Here is a 22,697-nt window from a genome sequence, read left to right as displayed (position 1 = left end):
TATTAATTAGTAACAAGACAATCTGATAAAGTTTCATTTCTAGCTTTAATGCTTATGTACTTTTGACTTATAAAAACGAATCATAAGTTTTGATAAAGCAAGATTTTCACTTTTAAAGAAATTGTATTGTTTGCATTTGTCTTAATATAATTTCTTATGAGAAAACATTTAAAATATATCATTTAAAAATCTTTTGCTTTAAAATTTCAGAAGATAGTATATTAATTAGTAACAAGACAATCTGATAAATTTTCATTTCTAGCTTTAATGCTTATGTACTTTTGACTTATAAAAACGAATCATAAGTTTTGATAAAGCAAGATTTTCACTTTTAAAGAAATTGTATTGTTTGCATTTGTCTTAATATAATTTCTTATGAGAAAATATTTAAAATATATCATTTAAAAATCTTTTGCTTTAAAATTTCAGAAGATAGTATATTAATTAGTAACAAGACAATCTGATAAAGTTTCATTTCTAGCTTTAATGCTTATGTACTTTTGACTTATAAAAACGAATCATAAGTTTTGATAAAGCAAGATTTTCACTTTTAAAGAAATTGTATTATTTGCATTTGTCTTAATATAATTTCTTATGAGAAAATATTTAAAATACATCATTTAAAAATATTTTGCTTTAAAATTTCAAAAGATAGTATATTAATTAGTAACAAGACAATCTGATAAAGTTTCATTTCTAGCTTTAATGCTTATGTACTTTTGACTTATAAAAACGAATCATAAGTTTTGATAAAGCAAGATTTTCACTTTTAAAGAAATTGTATTGTTTGCATTTGTCTTAATATAATTTCTTATGAGAAAATATTTAAAATATATCATTTAAAAATCTTTTGCTTTAAAATTTCAGAAGATAGTATATTAATTAGTAACAAGACAATCTGATAAATTTTCATTTCTAGCTTTAATGCTTATGTACTTTTGACTTATAAAAACGAATCATAAGTTTTGATAAAGCAAGATTTTCACTTTTAAAGAAATTGTATTGTTTGCATTTGTCTTAATATAATTTCTTATGAGAAAATATTTAAAATATATCATTTAAAAATCTTTTGCTTTAAAATTTCAGAAGATAGTATATTAATTAGTAACAAGACAATCTGATAAAATTTCATTTCTAGCTTTAATGCTTATGTACTTTTGACTTATAAAAACGAATCATAAGTTTTGATAAAGCAAGATCTTCACTTTTAAAGAAATTGTATTATTTGCATTTGTCTTAATATAATTTCTTATGAGAAAATATTTAAAATATATCATTTAAAAATCTTTTGCTTTAAAATTTCAGAAGATAGTATATTAATTAGTAACAAGACAATCTAATAAAATTTCATTTCTAGCTTTAATGCTTATGTACTTTTGACTTATAAAAACGAATCATAAGTTTTGATAAAGCAAGATTTTCACTTTTAAAGAAATTGTATTATTTGCATTTGTCTTAATAAAATTTCTTATGAGAAAATATTTAAAATATATCATTTAAAAATCTTTTGCTTTAAAATTTCAGAAGATAGTATATTAATTAGTAACAAGACAATCTGATAAAGTTTCATTTCTAGCTTTAATGCTTATGTACTTTTGACTTATAAAAACGAATCATAAGTTTTGATAAAGCAAGATTTTCACTTTTAAAGAAATTGTATTGTTTGTATTTGTCTTCATATAATTTCTTATGAGAAAATATTTAAAATATATCATTTAAAAATCTTTTGCTTTAAAATTTCAGAAGATAGTATATTAATTAGTAACAAGACAATCTGATAAAGTTTAATTTCTAGCTTTAATGCTTATGTACTTTTGACTTATAAAAACGAATCACAAGTTTTCATAAGGCAAGATTTTCACTTTTAAAGAAATTGTATTGTTTGCATTTGTCTTAATATAATTTCTTATGAGAAAATATTTAAAATGTATCATTTAAAAATCTTTTGCTTTAAAATTTCAGAAGATAGTATATTAATTAGTAACAAGACAATCTGATAAAGTTTCATTTCTAGCTTTAATGCGTATGTACTTTTGACTTATAAAAACGAATCATAAGTTTTGATAAGACAAGATTTTCACTTTCAAAGAAATTGTATTGTTTGCATTTGTCTTAATATAATTTCTTGTGAGAAAATATTTAAAATATATCATTTAAAAATCTTTTGCTTTAAAATTTGAGAAGATAGTATATTAATTAGTAACAAGACAATCTGATAAAGTTTCATTTCTAGCTTTAATGCTTATGTACTTTTGACTTATAAAAACGAATCACAAGTTTTGATAAGGCAAGATTTTCACTTTTAAAGCAATTGTATTTCAAATTCTATTAAAAATTAAATTGGTATAATTGAAAGATGCATAGTTTTAAAATTGCAATCTATAAATCGTTTGTCCTTTAAATTGGCTAGAACTTAAAATATAAATGCAAGCAAGAAAAAGATTACCGTTTTATCAATGAAAAATAAAATAATTATTTCATTTTAAGGTATAATTATTCATCATTAATAAATGCAAATTATATAAATGTTTTTAAAAATCTATTCTAAGATATAACGGCATCATTTGATAAACTTGGCAGTGACGTTTTCCACATGCTGTAAATGTTTTTTCATTTTTGCATTTCAGTAAAATGCAAAAATTCAAACATTGAAGGACATTCAAAGATAAATGCATTATCTCCTTCAATATCTATATATTTATTCCTATTGTATTTTTCCGCATTATTTCTGGAATTTTCGATGTATTTATAGTTTTTCTATTTTTTTCTCGAAGTATTTCGGGAATACTCTGAGAGCAGATCACAAAAACAATACAATTATAGATTTTTTATCAGATTTTCTACCAAAACATTTCTACATATTATTTTTCCATTAGAAATGTAATTTTGCTCATCACACGTTGTTGACACTATTTATTTTTTTATTGAATTCAGGTTCTATCAACTAAACTATCTCAATTAACGGAAAATGTATTTTACTATTTACTGCGGTTCAGAAATTGTTTTATTAACCACATAATTAAAGCAACCGGATATGTGGAAATGTGGATATTGTTTAAACTTAGTATTTTCTTGTGTTTGCGTTTAAGAAAATCACTTGATCCTTTTTTATCTATTTTAATTAGGGATGTAGATTTGTTTCAGTTTCTTGATTCCATATTTTTAGACACATTTTTGTTTCTTTAATGTCTTTTAATTTTAATTTTTCTTTAATATAATATATCAGAATATTTTCCCCTAAATTTGTTATTCTTGATAATCTTGGACCAGAAAATTTGAACCAGAAGGATTTTTATTTCGAAAATAATTATTAATAAGTATTTAAACTGCGGACATAAGTTGTTGCTTTTGCATTAAGTTCCCGAGCATTGGTCTTGTTGATCAAATACTTCATTAAATAGTTTAAAAAATTCAAAACCAGTAGCTTTATTATCTTTGGTCTAATCTAAAAATTTCAACTAAATTTTTATTTAGGAATGCTCACAAAACATGAATATATTCAAATGAAGAAAAGCTATAACAATATAGGACAAAGTTAAGAATTTGTGGCTATATTTTTAACTTAAGAAATATTACCGTAATAAATAAAATGAATATGAGTAAATAAATGAATAATTGTAATAAATAAAATGAATATGAGCAGAGGTAATTTTAATTTTACTGGATTATTAAATTCCACTGTTATTATTACAATTGCACCTTTTTGTTGCCAGCAAATAAATCAATAAAATCGTCTGTAACAAATTTTCTTCCATTTGTGCGCGCATATGAATGTTATGTGTGTGTATGTTCGTGTATATGTGCGTTATGTGAGTGTATGCGCGTGTATATGTGTGTGTATGCACGTGTATATGTGTGTTATGTATGTGTATGCACCTGTATATGTGTGTTATGTGTGTGTATGTTCGTGTATATGTGCGTTATGTGAATGTATGCGCGTGTATATGTGTGTGTATGCACGTGTATATGTGTGTTATGTATGTGTATGCACGTGTATATGTGTGTTATGTGTGTGTATGTTCGTGTATATGTGCGTTATGTGAGTGTATGCGCGTGTATATGTGTGTATGCACGTGTATATGTGTGTTATGTATGTGTATGCACGTGTATATGCGTGTTATGTGTGTGTATGTTCGTGTATATGTGCGTTATGTGAGTGTATGCGAATGTATATGTGTGTTATGTATGTGTATGCACGTGTATATGTGTGTTATGTGTGCATATGTGCGTTATGTGTGTGTATGGGCGTGCGTGAGCTCGCTCAACAGAACAAATAAACAAAATATGTTCGAAAGATTCCACAAAGATACACTTTAGAAAAAGGAAATGTATATTTTAAAATGATATTAAAAATTTTTAGAATTTCAACTAATTAAAAATGTACTAAATTTAGGTTTCATGCTTCCATAATCTCTTAAAATATCATAAAAATAAACTTGTTTTTCTCACCATTTAATATTCAAATTAACAGCAATGTCTATCAAATGCTTTATCACGTATTCTTCAATAAACTTATCATGTCCCTCTACCCCACATGAAATTCTGGATTTAGGTATGGCTAATGTTTTGCATGGCATTAGCGAATAGCAGTTATAAAATATAAATTATTGGAGTGAATCTATCGTAGAAATATTTTCTCTGATTAATCAGTGGCAGGCAGTTGAAAGTACCCGAAAATCGAATTTGCACTTTAGACATATTTTATCGAACCGACTGTAAGCAAAATTGGGCTCCGAATTACAAATGTAATAAACAGATCACATAATCAAATTTGATCTATCTAAGTTTTTAGAGTTATTGCTTTCACATGCTTGTGAAAGCACAGAACGACAAAAAGACAACCTCGTGACGATTTTGGTATTAAATTTGATACACTATTACACTGTTGATGTCAAATATTTTTAACAAATTTAATCCATTTAGCTGTCTTCGCTTTGCAGTTGCCATATTTTCATAGTCAGACAAATAGAATTCGGTTGAAGATATTTCACTCAAAATTTAATAGTAGTTTACAAATTTCGAGTAAAGGCTACATACCAAATTTCATCTGTATAGCTTAAAGCGTTTTTGAGGCTTTATCACAGATAGACAGACTAACAAGCAAAAAGCTTAGAAAATGTTTTTCGGTCTCAAAAAGATCTAAAACCTGGAGATAAATTAATATCTCGAATTCGAATTTTTTGACGATTACAATGCTTTATCTACGTTTCGTACACGAGAGAGTAAAAATTGTCCTTTTAAAAGTACCAATTTATTCGCTGTGCCATTTTTCCTGAATTTTAATAATGCTGTAAGCTTTTCAACAACTGATTTCATTGTTACAAAGAATTTCAACTCATTTTCATTGTTTCATCAACCGTTTAATCTCGTGATTTTCTTTCATTGTTGAAAGCTAAAGAAAAAGATTAGGCTAATTATCTGAGCAATTTACTGGAGGAATCAAAAAATAAAATTGTACAATCGCAAAAGACAATGTGCAATTTTAAATAGATTACACAAACATTTAAAGCTTTAATAGAGCTACGTTATCATGGGGCTCATTATTAAGACACACTCATTATTAAGACTTTGTCACAGACAAACATATATATATATATATATATATATATATATATATATATATATATATATATATATATATATATATATATATATATATATATATATATATATATATATATATATATAAAGCTCAATGTGTGTGTGTGTGTTGGCTCTCTACAGGCCAGACCGTTCGACCTACAGCTACCAAATTTGGAACATGCATACCTTGGAGGTCGGGAATGTGCACCTGAGGTCCCTTTTTTTGAAGTTTTAATTAGAATTTTAGTTATTAATTAAAAAAATAACTTTCCCGCCAAAAACATCTTTTCATTTCCCCACCGCCAAATGAGTAAGGCTTCAGTTTTTTTCCCCACGCTAAAGAGGATAGGCTTAAGAAATTTTCGGCAGATTATTTCAAAGGATTCTGTTTATTTTCTTAATGTTTAATGCATTTCAAATTAAACATTGTTAATTAATCGATCTTTCAGATTCATTCTGAAGTACTTTTGAATTAAAATAAAACAGCATAAAGGAAATTAAAAATTTCTAATCTGCATAGCGTTACCCCAACTCCCGTAGAAAAATTCAAGCATTTGCGTTATGATAATTGGCCTTGAAAATGTACGCATGCGTATTGTGTTCTGATTGTTAACTGGATACGGACTTGGTTTTGATGGATTACTATGTTTTCGACAAACTATTTCAAATGATTCTGTTTATTTTTTAAGCGTTTGATGCATTTAAAACTAAACATTGTTAATTAATCGATCTGTTCATGATGAATCTGAGAAAAAGTTGTTGAAAACTTCATGAGATATTATATAAATTAAGAAAAATATTCTTTAGTGCCCATAAGGTTTAAATACTCAGCGACTCTGTTTTCAGTACTCATATTTTTAAAAAAATGCTTCGTTTCAATATATATATATATATATATATATATATATATATATATATATATATATATATATATATATTATTATTATTATTATTATTATATTAATTGCAGTTTAATCATTTCCACTTTAATTTAAAGCCTAATTTCTACGGGAGCTAACAGAAAATTGGAGAGATACATATTACGTTATTTCTGAAGGTCTTTATAATATTATGAGTGAATTATATGACTATTAAAATTTGAAGTTTTAAAATATTTTAATGAAGAAGCAATTCGAATGGGAGTTCCATAAAATATTTAATTATTAAAATTTTAACGTGCATTAAGTTGGTGAATCGGCTGGTCGCCAAAGGTGGGTAGTATATATATATATACGTTTGTCTGTGATATAGATAAATAAAAAACAATTTGAGTTAGGCAGATGAAATTTGGTATACCGTGTTTACACCAAATTTGCAAATTTTTATCAAATTTTGAGTATGAGGAAGCCAACCTATCCAACTGTTCGATTATAAGTTGACACAATAATTACAAAAGGAAGAGACCTAAGCAATTGGTAATCTCAATAGTGTAGACAGTTGACAAATTTTGAGCCAAACTCAACTAATGGGTGACTGTTTGTCGGTCTGTACTTTCAGAAATAAGCAAACGTGATTGCTCTAAAACACAATGATTTAAATATATCAAATTTGGTATGGGGATTTGTGACTATAAGTGCAGTTTAGAGTTAAATTTTTTCTTCAGTCAGTTGTGAAAAACGTGACTAAAACAGAAATTCAATTTTTGGATACTATTAATCACCAAAAAAAAAAAAAAAAACTCGCCAGGAATTACACGGTAGGTTCAGTAAAAATGTTAAATCGACGCCAAAGGATAATATTTCATAACTACCGTACGCCAATGCCATGTACGGACATGATAAGTTTATCAGAAATTACGCTAGAAAGTTTTGGAGAGACAACTATCGATATTTTTATTTATAGCGTTATCTTTCCTGCTAATATATGTCTAATTGTTTCAATCCAATTTCTGTGATTAGTTTTTTTTTTTTTTTGTCATGAATCTGACGGGGAGAGAATATTCTTTTGTGATAAAATAAAAATCTTCTAATGTTTTTGCGTTTTTGCTTCTATAACATACTGCAAATATTATAATTATATATAATAATAATAATAATAATAATATATTGTTTATTTCTAAAGCTCTTTGCCAATGGACATGATATCTTATATTCAGCTTCTTATACTTAAGCTAATCTGGGTCAGCTAGATCTGAGTACTACGTATGCTAATAGAATAATCAAACATATGTTATAATCAGTAGAAAAAAAAGCCGCAAATTTACTTATCAGTTTTTGTCACATTATTAACCCTCTCGTTCAAATGATCATTTTAGTTAAAATTCTTCAGAATATTTGAATAATTAACCCTCTCGTTCAAATGATCATTTTAGTTAAAATTCTTCAGAATATTTGAATACCCGAATTTTTCTTTCAAAGATAAGAGGAATCATCCACACCTTTTAAAAATCGCGAAGACAGCTCATGTTCTTAAGATGTACGTACACACTAGAAGATTTTTTAAAAAAAATTTTGACCTTAAAAATCCAGTTTTTCACAGTAGGTCATAAATATATGTTTAAACTCATTTCAGTGAGGAAAAAACCGTAGTACACTAATTATTAATTAATTAATTAATATTTAATGAGCTAATTAGCATGTTTTTTGAAACATATCTTAAATTCTAATTTGTACAGACACACAATTCTTGTTGGAAATGATGCCTAATATGAGTCTTTATGTTGTCTGCCTCAATCAAGTTATAAAAATATAGTTTTTTTTAACAATTTTTTCATTAACGATGAATAGAAAAAGCGAGATTTTTTTTGTTATTTTAACATTTAAATAGCTATTAAAAATTTGTTTCTATAAATATAACTTTGATTGAGGTACAAAACATCCGCTATATCATACAGATTATTTTGATATATAAATAATTGTATTTGTTTCATTTCTTGTCGAGTTATGATCGTTTGAATGAAGCAACATAGTGGAAAAATATCATTCTTCATAAAATGAGTTTTAAAAAAACCGTAACTAGAGTTTTTAATGAAAGCACCTCAAGAAAAATAATTATAACTCGAGAAATATTTAGAATATTGACAACATCTTGGTACCGTTTGGAAGCTAAAGGATCAGAGAACATTATTAAGAAATTAAAAAAAATCGATATTTTGAACGATTTTCGAAGTTTTAAGTATGTACATACACCTTAAGGGGTTGGAATGCAAAAAAGATCTTCACTTAGCTGATAACTATTAAGCAAATGCATGCTCGTACATTCTTCGAATGTTCTTAAAATAAAGTCCCGATCCTAAATAAGTAAAGGCGAGTGTCTCTAACGAACAAAGCACGTGCCAGAGATATTCAATCGATCACACTTAAAGAATTGGGAAGGAATTTGGCAGTGATATCTAAGTGATTCTAGTGCGTTCCTGAACATTATTGGACGAGCATTTGCGGCCCTTTCTTATTGATAAAGTATAAATATGACATAGTAACACTGTAAACAGAAATTGAGGGTGAATCCACCCTCATTTATATAAGATAGTACACCATTTCTAAACGATAATATGCGATATTAAGTATTCTATAAAATATCGTAACAATATAGCTAAGCATTTTGTGCTCATAAAATGATTTTTGAAGGCTTGACACTTTCCGCTCCACGCTACCAAATCCCTAATCTGTGTTCAGAGGGTGAAGATTGGGATTTGTGGAGAACAGAAGAAAAAATGTTTAATTATCTTAGCAAATATAAAATCTAAAAGATACCCCCCCCCCGTATTAAATTTCTAGCACTGAAAGAGGATAAGATTTACCGACCTACAATCAACTATGTATCGGCGGTTGTCTGCTTTTTTTAAATGAAATTAAATTTTTAGGAACGGAATAAGGTTATTTTTTATGATTATAGGTCGTTTAATCTTTGAGCCATGGATAAAGATATATTGTTTTTATTCCTTATCTGAATTCGAGCGTAATTTCGAAGTTCACTCTCAGTCGATGAAATCAAAATTGGATGATTACTTTCGCCGAAATTGAGTGTTTATTATCTTTTAAAATCATCACGTGTTTGTGATAAATATTTATAAAAACGCAAAAAAAATGCATTATCTGATTGATATTATTAAATGAAGTATATACTTAGCGATTAAGAACATAATGATTAAAAAAATGTAAACTCGAAGCAATAGAAGAATTTTCTGATGTTATTGTTTATCTGTACAAATAAGGAAGATGAATGTCATATTCTCAGTTGCATAAGAATCTTCTTTCATCTTGCTTGTAAATTATAGAAATCTTCTTTCATCTTGGTTGCATATTATAAAAATCTTCTTTAATTTGGTTGCGTATTATAGGGATTTTCATATATCTTGATTGCATATTATAGGAATTTTCTTTCATCTTAGTTGTATATTAAAGGAATTTTCTTTCATCTTGGTTGCATATTATAGGGATTTTTCGTTTGACTTGTTTTCATAAAATAGAGACATTCTTTCTTCTTGGTTGCATATTATAGAGATCTTCTTTCATCTTGGTTGCATATTATAAAAATCTTCTTTAATTTGGTTACATATTATAGGGATTTTAATTTATCTTGATTGCATATTATAGAAATTTTCTTTCATCTTGCTTGCATATTATAGGAATTTTCTTTCATCTTAGTTGTATATTAAAGGAATTTTCTTTCATCTTGGTTACATATTATAGGAATCTTCTTTCGTTTTGGGTGCATACTATAGAGAAAAGGTTGAAACAAAAATCTGATGCATAATTACAATTGTTATAACAAAATAATATATCTATTTCATTTGTCATTTTTGAGTTGCCGCTTGCATGCTTTCAAATCTACACACCAACAGGAAATCAAGCCCTTGAGGGATTTGGTTCAAACTTTGGAACAGATCTTTACCATAGATTTTAAAATTCTGCATCAGCTTTTATAGATTTATTTTCTATTTTGAAATTATTGATTTCACTTACACTCGGACGTACAGATAGACAGACGCATTTCTCAACAGACTTCCTCTGAATGGTTTTCAATGATATAAAACCACATACAAATATATCCCACAAAATTATCTCTAAGCACTTTTTAGTTATTATATTTACAAAGGGGTAAGATAGACATAATTCCATGAAATCTGCTTGAATACAAAAATAAATTCGAAACTTGATATATTGTCAAAATATTTGTGATAAATTATTTGATGATTGCAATATTTTTTATATATTTTGTATAAAAAATTAAAAACACTTATCTCTCTCTCTTTCTGTGTTATAGGTGAGCAACAGCAACATTTAAGAGATTTCAGAAGAAGTAACAAGAACTTTCGAAAATCAAGATGTTTATCAGAGATCCAAAGACAGCCAAAATTGGCGAAGAAATTTTGCCCTTTGAAATTGACACCATTCCCGAATATTTCTTGAAGAAAGCTGAAGCAGAATTGGGTGAATCCACGGAAAAGAAGATGCAAGGCCTTCGAGAAATAAGAGAATTAGCTCAAAGCAAGTTTTCTCATTTTTTTTATTTTAAAATTCTATTTAGAAAGAAAAAACAAAGAAAAGCGATATAGTGCAAGAATTGTTTTTTTTCCTCCAAGAAAGTGGGGAAATGATTTATTTGAATTATAAAGGCATGGTGTACAGGATAGATGATTAATTAATTGATTTACATTATAATCATAAAAAAATATCTGAGGATAACAATTACGTAAACATTAAGATGAATTAATAAGTAGCTCCTTTTTTACATTACATTATACTGGGCGTATTCAAGAATTTATAGCTACATGAGCTGCCGTTTAAGGTAAAGTGGGTGACATTTTCTCTGATTAATAATAATAATAATCGAATTGATAAAATCACCTATATTTTTACCACAAGGGAAAAAATAAAAACATTTACCTCAATGCTATATATAATTTATTTCAAAAATACCTATTTGAAAAATCATTCATTGTTGTTTGTGGGCAATAATTCCTTAACATTTAAGTTATATAGTGTTAGTACTTGCACTATATTTTTATTTGTTGAATAATACTGTGTGTGTAGTGAAGCTTATAAGCCAGATAACAGCTACGAGAACATGAGTAATTACTTTTGTCTTGTGGTCTTGTTACTCGGTTATGAACCCAAACATTGCGAGTTCGGTCCTCGCTATAACCAATCGCAAAATTAGTGACCCGATGACGCAAAATATGCAACCTTCATACAACTGTTGTGGAGCCCTCTACCAGAAATAAATAAAATAAAAAAACTGATAAAAATCAGCCAAAAAATAAAAATGAAGCTGATAAATAATGAGCCAAAAAATAAAAATAAAAAAAGCAGGCAACATAAAAATAAATCAAGCTGATAAATAATCAGCCAATAAATAAATCCAAGCTGATAAATAATCAGCCAATAAAGAAAAATCAAGCTGATAAATCATCAGCCAATAAAGAAAAAACAATCTGATAAATAATCAGCCTATAAAAATGGATAAGGCGCAACAGCCGAAATCACCACTCGAAAAAATATTGTTCATCTCACCTCCGACTCACTGGAGGGGGAGTAATGTGGTGAAACTTATAAGCCAGATAACAGCTACGAGACATGAGTAATTACTTTTGTCTTGTGGTCTTGTTATTCGGCTATGAACCCAAGTATTTCGAGTTCGCCTATAACCAATAGCAACATGTGCAATGTTTAAAAAAATGAAGAACGTGACTTAGTTCGTGTTTCCGTGCGACCATTTTGCCAACGTATTCCTCCCTGTCAGAATCAAGAATTTCATATGCTTGGTCTTGCTCATTAAAAAGTAACACTTTCTCAAAATTTTACAAAAAAGAAGCTGCAAAATGTTCATCTGTGTCGCATCGTTGTGATGACACATTTTAGATTAATTGATTTGAGATAGCGTATTAAATATTCAAATCACTTCTTTCTCATATCTATTTTGATTTCGGAATTAAATCGCAGGTAGTATTAGTGCTAAATGTTTGTCCAGAGTTTTGACAATACTTAATAGTATACCTGTTTTTAAGCCAATATAGATCATTCTAGTCCAGATAAAACAATATGGACCCCATTTCTTGGAAAAAATAGCTGTCAATATTTCATTACAAGTGGAGTGAGGAATTTTATAAATATGAATCGTTACTGCTGGTTGAAAATGAAAACTGATGATATTAAATGATATAGTTACTTTAAACTAATATTTGTATGTACAGTCGAATACATACGTTTTGGACTTGAGGATTTTAATAAATAATATATTAATAATGTTAACAGTGATCACATTAAGCAGCGTCCACTGTATTTTTTAAATGAAAGAAATAACTTTTTAAGGTAATGTTTAAAATATTACAGCTGTTTTATTGCTTTCACATTATATATTTCATTATTTAAATTTTTCATCATTCCAAAGAAATATGGATGCATATATGAAAAGTGCAAAACTAAAAATGCATACAAAATTGTAAACTATGAGCAAGCTTCTTGCTTCCCCAAATTCAATAATTATAACATTGCAGCTCTTATAAAAATAACATTGAACAAATTTTAGAATAAATTTCAAGTATTAAAATATTATTTTATTATTAAAGTCGATTAAAACCCCTTAGATTATTGCCTAATCTGAAAAGAACGTAAGTATATGGTTCATTTTAGTTATTTAGGCTTTAAATTGCTTCTAATAATAAATAATAACCTCAATATGTGACTACCAGTCCAATACATGCCAAAACATTTGACTCAGAGATTTTAATTTTTGCAAAAATATGCTTTGAAAGATAGAAATGAGTATCTCGGAGATGATTTAAAAAAAATAATTAGAAATTGGACTATCTGAATATAAAGCTAGATTATAATACTATTTATTTCCCGATAATCCCAAAATATTTTCATACAGAAATAAAATTTTAAAAATTATTTTTTTAATAAAATGAATTTAACTGCCAAGTTTTGCTGAGCTAGCACAATTCTTTAAAGATTTTTTTTATTTTTTTTAAAACATCAACAGAAACACATCACTAATTAATGTTATTTTAATTAGATTCAAACCGTTTTTTATAGTTTCATCAAATATTTAATATATCGTGATTTAATCCTATTAATAAAAGCAGATGAAGAAAGATAATGTTTATCATCTGCTCAGTTCTCATGAGTAAAGAATATTGAACAGGAATTTACGATTTACTATATTTAACAGGAATTCATCTCATTGAACAGGGATTTTCGATTTACTATATTTAACAGGTAATTTTAAAAATGTTATTTCATTTTTAACTGATTAAAAACTAATTAATATATTTGAAAGATTGTTTCTACTCAAGAAGCAACTGAATACTAAATATAATGACTAGATGAAAAATTCCTTTAGGATGTTAAGGACGATTTTTGCATAATGTTATTTACAAATATCTTATAAATTTCCTATATTATGTGAGATATTTTGTTGGATTGAAAATATCATTATGAGCTTACCGACGAAATGTTATTTTTATTAATTATCGAAGCCTTCACTAAATTCCAGTCTATATTTGCATATTTGTGAGTAAAATATGAAGTAGTTATAATATGAAAAATATTTATAGTTAAAATGTTAAAGCTAAAATGCATGTGAAATAAGTTGTTGGAAGCTACACACGGTTTACGCTGCCACTGAAAAAGTAAAATTCTAAAGCTTCATTAAATTAATTTCTTAATATATATAAAAATGAAATATTTTTAATGTAAAATATTCTTATATATAAGAGAAAATAGTATTAAACAAAACTATTTTATATTTGAAATTCCATGTTTATTGCAAAAGATATTTTTATATAATACTGTATGTAACACAAAATTTTACTATCGTCTGCAACTTTATTTTTAACTTAAATTATGAAATCTACTGCGTCAAAGAATTTTAATATTTCTTCATTTCTAAATAAAGTATTGTTTTTGAACGCAATATTTTACAATTTTAAGTATCAGCAGGCAGTTGACTTTTTTCAATAAATTATAATTTATCTTTAAAGAATAATACAGAATAATACAAAATACAATTGCATATTATGAGCTTAAATATAACTTTACAACATCCAATATGAATACAATTGGTTTCAGCATAGAGTTTCAATACGTCAATGATTAAAAGTAAGTAACAAAATCCATTTTAAAACTTAATTAATGGAACAATAAAAATATTTTTTTAATTAAAGAGACATATTTCAGTATAAATAAAATAAAATAAATATTTGTTAAATATGTCTCTTTCTCATGTTTCAACTTTTTAAAATTCTACTCATCAAACAATTCTAGAGTATCGTCATACTATTTCCTTGCCCAATACTGCACACGTGCAATTGAAATATATCTTCCTTGAAAAAAATCTTTCTTTAAGTAATAATTACTTAGCTTTAATATTTTGAATTTTAAGATTAGTCATTAATTACAATAATAGTGACTGACATATAAATGCAAGACTTTAACTAAACATTAAGGGGCAAAAATATCAAATGAAATTTTTATCCTTTAAAAAGAGTAGAAATAATTCTTTAATGTCTTTTATTCTTTTTTCATTTTTTTGGTAAAATAGAGAATCCAAATTTTGTAAAAATGAAATAATAAGCTACCAAATTTATTTTATTTTCATTAACTGGGGTAATAATTTCTTGGAAAAACATAAAAAAGTCTTTTGTGTTTTTTTTAATAATTAATAATAATTTTTAAACACTCAGAAATCCGATTTTTTTTAGTTGAAATTTGATTATGCATTCAGTGTTTCATCTCTTTGTTTTTCAATGGAAACTGAAAGATGAAAACTGATTGTATGTAAGCATATGATTTTCCGATTGGAGCATGATTTTCTGATGATTAGATATCATATCTCAAAATAAATTCTGAGAATAATGAATCTCTCTTTCTTTTGTTTATGTAAAAATAGGAAAATTCCTAGAACACTTACAATGATTCCATAACAACAGTATTTATTGCATCGGTCAGTTTTAGGAGTCAGAGAAACTATATAAGTGATTTTTTTTTAACTGGAATATATAAATGATTTCGTATAAATTTGTTTAAAAATATAAAAAAAGTATAATTTTACATAAAAATTAAGTATAAGTTAATTTTAATATATAAAAAAAGATTTTTTGCACGAAATGTTATAATTTTATTCAATTCAAATTTTGCCTTTCCTTAAATTAAATACTTCAAATTTGAAAAACTAAATTAATAAGAGTATGAAAAAGTAATTTTTGCGAGCAACAAAGAAATATTTGGAATTAAATATTTTATTTATTTCAGAACATTTAAACCAGTTTGTCAATATTTAAATTGAATATCGATTTTTAATGAGTTCATTCCATTTTTATTAGGAAATCGATACCATAATTTACATTTTATACTTTTTGAAAGATGGAATTTCTCTCAATGTTTAATGAAATATATGCATATTTTATACTCGCTAGACTGTTTATACTAAATATTGCTGAATTGAAAAAAGGTTGTGGATTCTCCATGGCCGAATAGTCAAAGCACTGATCTCATAATGAAGCGATCGTAAGTTCGAATCCAGCTAGAGACAATGCGATTTACTGTCTGTGTAAATATTTCATTCCTTGGTTTTATGCTTTCCTTAGGCCCGTGATAGCCTGGTTGTTAGAGCGTTGGACTCGCGTCCCTTAGTTTGAGAGTTCGAACCCCGCCGGCAGAAGTTTCTCCGTGTGCTTGGTGGTTGACGCGCGTATAAATCTGTCGTGGTCACGAAGTCCTCCATGTCGAGAGTAATACCTCTGGGGGTACTGGATCAGGGGTGATCGTTCTCTGAATCAAGCCTCAATTACGATATGTGGATGAGTGAATGAAATGCGGGAATGAAGGGGTGTGACTTGTGTGCAGCTAAATCCTTCTCTTGGCCCTAGATGGCGCTACTATAAAAACAGGAGACGCTCCCCCACCAGCTTAAAATTGCTGTCTTCGTAACAGCGGGCTTCTCCATAGCAAGTGCTATAAGAGAAACAACAACAACATGTTTTCCTTTATTTCTTGTTCCAGAAGATTCTGGACATTTCTTTGGTTTACCAGACAAGTGTTCTGGACTTTTCTTACTGTCTCCAGAAAAGTATTCTGGAACTTTCCCTGCTAGTATAAAAGCAGAAGATTTGTCAGTCACTGAGTTCAGTTAATAAATTAGTTTAGCTCTACTTCTTGTGTGTGTCATTGAGTTTCACACTAAAGAACCTACGTGACAATATCAAGGACTGTATAAGGAATTACGCTTTAATTACAACTGCCATTAATGACTACATCCGCAAAAAATCTCCAAATTTTAACACGGTTTTTTTTTTTTTGCTTAAAATTAATACAGTACAAATGTACCTCACATTTGTATTGTACATATACCATAAATGTACCTAAAAATTAATACAGTAAGTTGTACCATAAAACGTTGTACAGTACGTTGTAGCTACAATGATATTGCTATTTTTAAGGGTTTCTTAAAATTTCAATCAAATGCTTGTTTACTTTTAATTAAAGCAAGTGAATCGTTATTCGTTTTTTATTTTCAGCAGCCAGAGTAATTTAAGCTATATTTCATATTTTTGCATTTTTCTATTTTTACAACAATACTCAAATAGAACGACGTACTGCATAATATTGTCTGATATAATGCAATGTTTTATAATTATATACGATATTTCACAATGCTCTGAATTTTGTTAATTGTTAAAGTGCATTATTTTTACAATGCTTTTGTGCTATGGTGATATCACCTGTAATTTTAGCATTCAAAATTGTAACTGAAAATTATCCTTAAGAATGTTTTTAGCATCCTGCCTAAAATCTTTTTTTTTATATTTGTAATAATTTTTTTCAACAGATGACAAACACACTAGAAATTATGAATTCGATGATGACTTTCTCATACAATACCTACGAGCAAGAAAGTATAACGCTACCAGAGCATTTACTCAATTGAAGGCCCTGGTGCAACTGAAAAAGAAGAATCCTCAAATATTCACCGATTTCAACTTCGAGAAAACTTCAAAAACTATAAACGATAAAACAATTACGTTGCTTCCTTGGAGATGCCAAGATGGATGTGCCATTTTACTTATTCAATTAGGTATGTCTTGCTTTTAAAGTCTTTCTTAGTAAAAACTGTTCACATTCTATTCAATTTCAGAAAATTCAACAGTTACTTTAATTACTTATTAGAAATGCACAAATAATCTCTCTTTCTCAAATAATCTTTAAATCTCTTTTCAACAAATAATCTTTAAAAGTTTCTTTCTATTAAAACTACATTATAAAGTTATTTGCTTTCTTATTTATTCTTTTGACTTTTTCATTTAAACATTTCTTTTGCTGTTTCTTTTTATAAGTGCCAAAAATAGTTTGACTATTTTTTCATACTCTATCATTTGGCTATTTTTTTTTTATTTAATTGCTTAAAATTATTTTCTTTCCAAGTGGCAACTTAAAATTGTTTATTTCTTTTTGTATTTCGATAATAAACATCAAAAATCGTTTGAAGAATTTTTTTGTAGTTTCGTTTAAAAACAAATTTAAAATCATTATTAAATAAATATTAAGTAAGCAAGCTTTACCATTTTTAAATAAGTTTTTATTGATTTTTAATGAAGCATACGGTAGCGTTATGGAAGCCCTAGTAAGCAATTATGCATTTTAATTTTATTCTACAAATTCATGGTTGTAAAGAGAGAATAGACTAATGGATTTTTTTACTAATTTAATAAAGAACATTCGTATTTTACTTCCATATTAATTTGTAATTAATTAATTATTGATGGAAATAATTATTATCATTAAGTATTTCAATAATTAGTTTGAATTTCGATAATTTTTCTTACATTTTTATTTTATACTAATGGCGAATTTAAGAAAAGATCTATATGGGAAATCAGAATATAATTACTTAAAAAATAAAAATAAATAAACAGTAATTAAAAAATTATTAACTTTAGTTCGCTAATAAAAGTATATTTTTTTAAAATATCTGATTTTTCTAATTTTGTGTCATACTGATAATGTGTAGTATGGGAATTTTTAGAAAGAAACGGTGATGTAGTTTTAGTTAATCATCCCGAATACTGTTTTCAACACTGGAAATTATTTTAGTGCATTATCATTGTAAGAAATGATGTGGTGATATTTCATTTTTCATACTTGTCATAAATCTTGATTCTGACTCACTGCAATTCAAATTTGAAAGACGTTCTTTATCAGAATTTTGCTTATTGAGATTAATTTGAATATAATTTAATAATATTTGCTGCAGGAAAATAATATATTTATGTCCCAAATTATAGGACAGAAATTATAAATAATAAATTGAAGACAAAACTGTCAGAAATTATGAAGAAATGATTGTAAGTAATAATAGAAACAAAACCAGTGGTAATGGTCTCCTTAAAACATTCTGGAATACTCTGTAGTAAATTTATCATGCCAAAAAACGCCAAACATGGCATTGGCGTACAATAGTAACGAAATAATATCTTTTGGCTTGAATTTAGCAGTTTTGCTAAATAGGGCGAGTTATTTAGAGATTGATCTCTTGCATCCATTAATAGTATCCAAAAAACAAATTTTATTTTAGACGTGTTTTTCCCAACTGACTGAAATAAATATTTGACTTAAATGCAGCACTTATAGTCACAAAATTTAATACCAAATTTGATGTATTTAAATCATTATGTTTTTGAAATCGCTTTACATGTTTCTGAAAATACAGACCAACAGATAGTGAACCTCTTGATCAATTTATCTAAAAATTTCACAGTTGTCTACAAATGCTAAATGTGTGTACCGAATTTAATCTATCTAGCTCACTTCGTTTTGTAATTATCCTGTTAATTTATATTCGAAAAGCAGGGCAGATATATTACCTGTGATTTTACTCACAATTTGATAGAGGTCAGCAGATTTGGTGTAAAGACAGTATACCAAATTTCAACCGTCTAGTTCAAAGCGTTTCTAAGTTGTCTTTGTCATAGGCAGACAATACGGAATTTTTTTTTCCAAAATTTAGTTTTATTTTTTAACTCAGGGACTTCAGACGTAGAGATTGATCGAAATCTCGAGGTCGAATTTTTTGACGGTTACTATACTTTCTCTATACTATGTGTTTAAGAAAGTAAAAAGAAACTATTTTAAGTTTTGTAGAAAGGTATATATATTTTATCAAAAGGTAGCAAATTCAATTCCTTTTTTTTTCTTAACAGATAATTGGTATCCTGAAACTTTCCCGGTTGAAGAAGTCAAGAGAGCTTGCGCAGTCTGGCTAATGCAATCACTCCGGGAACCTATGACTCAAATAAACGGTTTCAAGGCCATCTTAGACGTTAAGAGCAATCCTTTCCGGCATCTAAGACATTGCACTCCTAATAATATCTGGCTCATATACCATGGCTCTCAGGTAAGATAAATCATATAAAAACAAATACTTTTACGATACAAACTACTTTATTACAAACTACTTTTATAATGCACTTTAATACAAGCAACGCGAACAACCTACAAATACGAATATATATATATATATATATATATATATATATATATATATATATATTCTCTATTTAATATTCATCTCGGGAAAGCAATTTATTTACAAGCAGGCGCAGCGCGCAACAAAAGCAGAAGTAAGAAAAAGCAAAAAGGGCCGAAACAAATGATCACTAGTCTTATATAACATAGGTTTTCTGGCCATGCGCCAATTCAATACACGTGGTGACCTTTGATACCTTGGCAAGGGCACTGGAAGTATCTCTTACATTTGATACGTAGTACTGATGGCGCATTGGTTTTCCAGAGGAATGAATTAAATTGAAAGTGGAATTGGATCACGAAATAAGAAAATATTTTTAGAATGAAGTTACTATGGGCTAAATTAAGATAAAATCATGGAAATTAATTAAATTGAAATTAGAATTAAAATATCATTATATATATATTCAAAAACCACACATTTATTTGAATTACTTCAATTTAAAACTGTTTTAATGCTTCTAAACTTGAAAGTGGAAGGCTCATATTAGATTACAACGAAATTAAAACTTATAAAAAAAATCACAGATAAACAAAACCAGGACAATATTTTCACTATTCGCTTATTGTCTTTCATGCCGACTTCCTTTTCAAAAAAGTGATCGCTAAGAAAAGTCATGGCAAGTAATTACAGAAATAAACATTCTGGCAACCATTTATAACTTAACATAATATTTGAAAATTCTGGCGCTGTATGGCGCTTTGTATATTTTTAGGCATGCACAAAGAAAGCGAAGTTCGTATTAACTTAGAAGAATGTCGAATTCAGATTGACAGATGCCCCTTTTGCAAGAATTCTAGAAAAAAAATTCAACATGTAATTTTTATTAACTTACTTAGATAGTTTTGAAACCTCTAAAATTTCCTAATTAATAACTATTTAATAAGTTGATGCTGCATGAGGGATTTAGAACTCTTTTGGAGATATTCGTTATTTAAGAATGATCTATTATTGATGTATTCTGCAAATATATTATATGTATTAGATGTATGCAACATATTAACATATAAAATAATAAGATTTGATAGAGATATTTAACCCTTTCCGCTTGAAAAAGCAATTCGATGCATAGTTATTTACTTAATACAGGACTTGTTTATTACACAAAAAAAATACATACAAGTTGTATTTTCCTCAAAAATAAATCTACATCTTTTTGCCAGTCTGCAGGTATTTTTAATAATTAAAATTAAAAAATAAATAAAATGTCAAAATGATACACCGTCTTGAATGTTGTGTGAGAGGCGCCTTCCGAATGCTAAAGGTTAATAGAAAATATGTGTTCTCTTCGATAATATATAATGCAATTATCATTCAAATCTCAAATTAATGCTGAATTTGTCGAATGAAAGTGATTCATTTTCCTAAATTTACATCTTATTCTTACATGTTTTCGTACTATTCGAAGTATTCCTATATTTTAAGATTTTCATACCACTTTGTCTTTTCATCTCTATATTTATCTTATTATGAATTTCCAAGCTACTTATTGATAAAATCATCAGAATATACGTAAGCCAATGCATAATTATTACTGCTTGGTAGCATCTGCAAATAGAAATGATAAAACGAAGTAAAACCAATTTTGACAGCCAGACTCTAGCTTTACAGACGTTTCGATACGGGTTTCAAAAAGAGAGGAAAAAAGGCCTTACATGGCATTGGCGAGCAATAGCTACGAAATATTAACTTTTGGCATGAATTTGCCATTTTTACCAAATCTAACGTGTTATACTTGGTGAATTATTTGGCGACTAATCCCTAGAATACCGTTAATAATTTCCAAACATCGAATTTGTATTTAGGCATGTTTTTTCCCAACCTATTGGAACAAATATTTGACAGAAAGTTGAACTTAAAATAACAAATTTTCATACTGAATTTGATAATTTAATTAATAGATAATTAATTTTTTGTGTGTTTTTGAATTATCACTTTTACTTATTTTTGGAAGTGCAGACTTGCAGACAATCAACCCATAGTCGGATTTGGATAAAAATTTGAAAGATGTCTTCTTTATAGTTGTTAAATCTATGTACCGAATCTTATCTATATAGCTCTCTTCGTGTTGTAATTATAGTGTTAACTTATATTCGAACAGTCGGACAGACAGTCTTCCTATGATCAGATTTTACACAAAATTTGATATAAATCTGCAATTTTGGTGTAGTTCAAATCATTTTTGAGTTATTTTGAGTTTTTTTGAAATCAAGGATGTCTGAAATATGAAGATTCGTCAGAATCTGGGAGTCGGATTTTTTGACGATTACAATATTTTCTCTATACTTTGTATTCGATCTGAGCACCAATAGGATAGCTTTCCAAATTATCTTAATGAGAATATTGAAATTCGTAATTATAACAAAAACTTTAGAAATATGTTAAGTGAAAGTTATTAATGTTCTGATAATAAAATATTGTATAAAACATTACATCAGCATCTATATTTTTGTTTATTTGTATATGAAATATACAAAGAAAAATTATTGTAATTGTCAAAAAAATCCGATCTCGAGATTTTGATGAATTTTCCTGTTTCAACCTTCCTAAGTTCGAAAAATATATTTCTGATATTACATCTGTCTGTCTGTGAACACGATAGCTCAACATTTCAATGTGATAGGAGGATGAAATTTGGTATATCACCA

At 27.5% G+C, this 22,697-nt stretch overlaps 1 protein-coding gene across 1 annotated transcript in view; it reads left to right on the top strand.

Annotated features, from left to right (window-relative positions):
* The window catches only part of LOC129976445 (alpha-tocopherol transfer protein-like), a 42,763-nt gene that overhangs the window by 4,373 nt on the left and 15,693 nt on the right, over positions 1-22,697 (top strand). The window contains exons 2-4 of the mRNA XM_056090022.1: positions 10,789-11,012; positions 17,356-17,601; positions 19,724-19,917. Of these exons, the coding sequence (XP_055945997.1) occupies positions 10,850-11,012; positions 17,356-17,601; positions 19,724-19,917 (603 nt within the window). The 5' untranslated portion in view covers positions 10,789-10,849. The remainder of the gene's footprint in view (positions 1-10,788; positions 11,013-17,355; positions 17,602-19,723; positions 19,918-22,697) is intronic.

Source organism: Argiope bruennichi, chromosome 7, assembly GCF_947563725.1.
Source record: "Argiope bruennichi chromosome 7, qqArgBrue1.1, whole genome shotgun sequence".
NCBI classification, from domain to species: domain Eukaryota; kingdom Metazoa; phylum Arthropoda; class Arachnida; order Araneae; family Araneidae; genus Argiope; species Argiope bruennichi.
The sequence above is the reverse complement of the archived record's forward strand: the minus strand, read 5'-3'. Positions and strand labels throughout refer to the sequence as shown.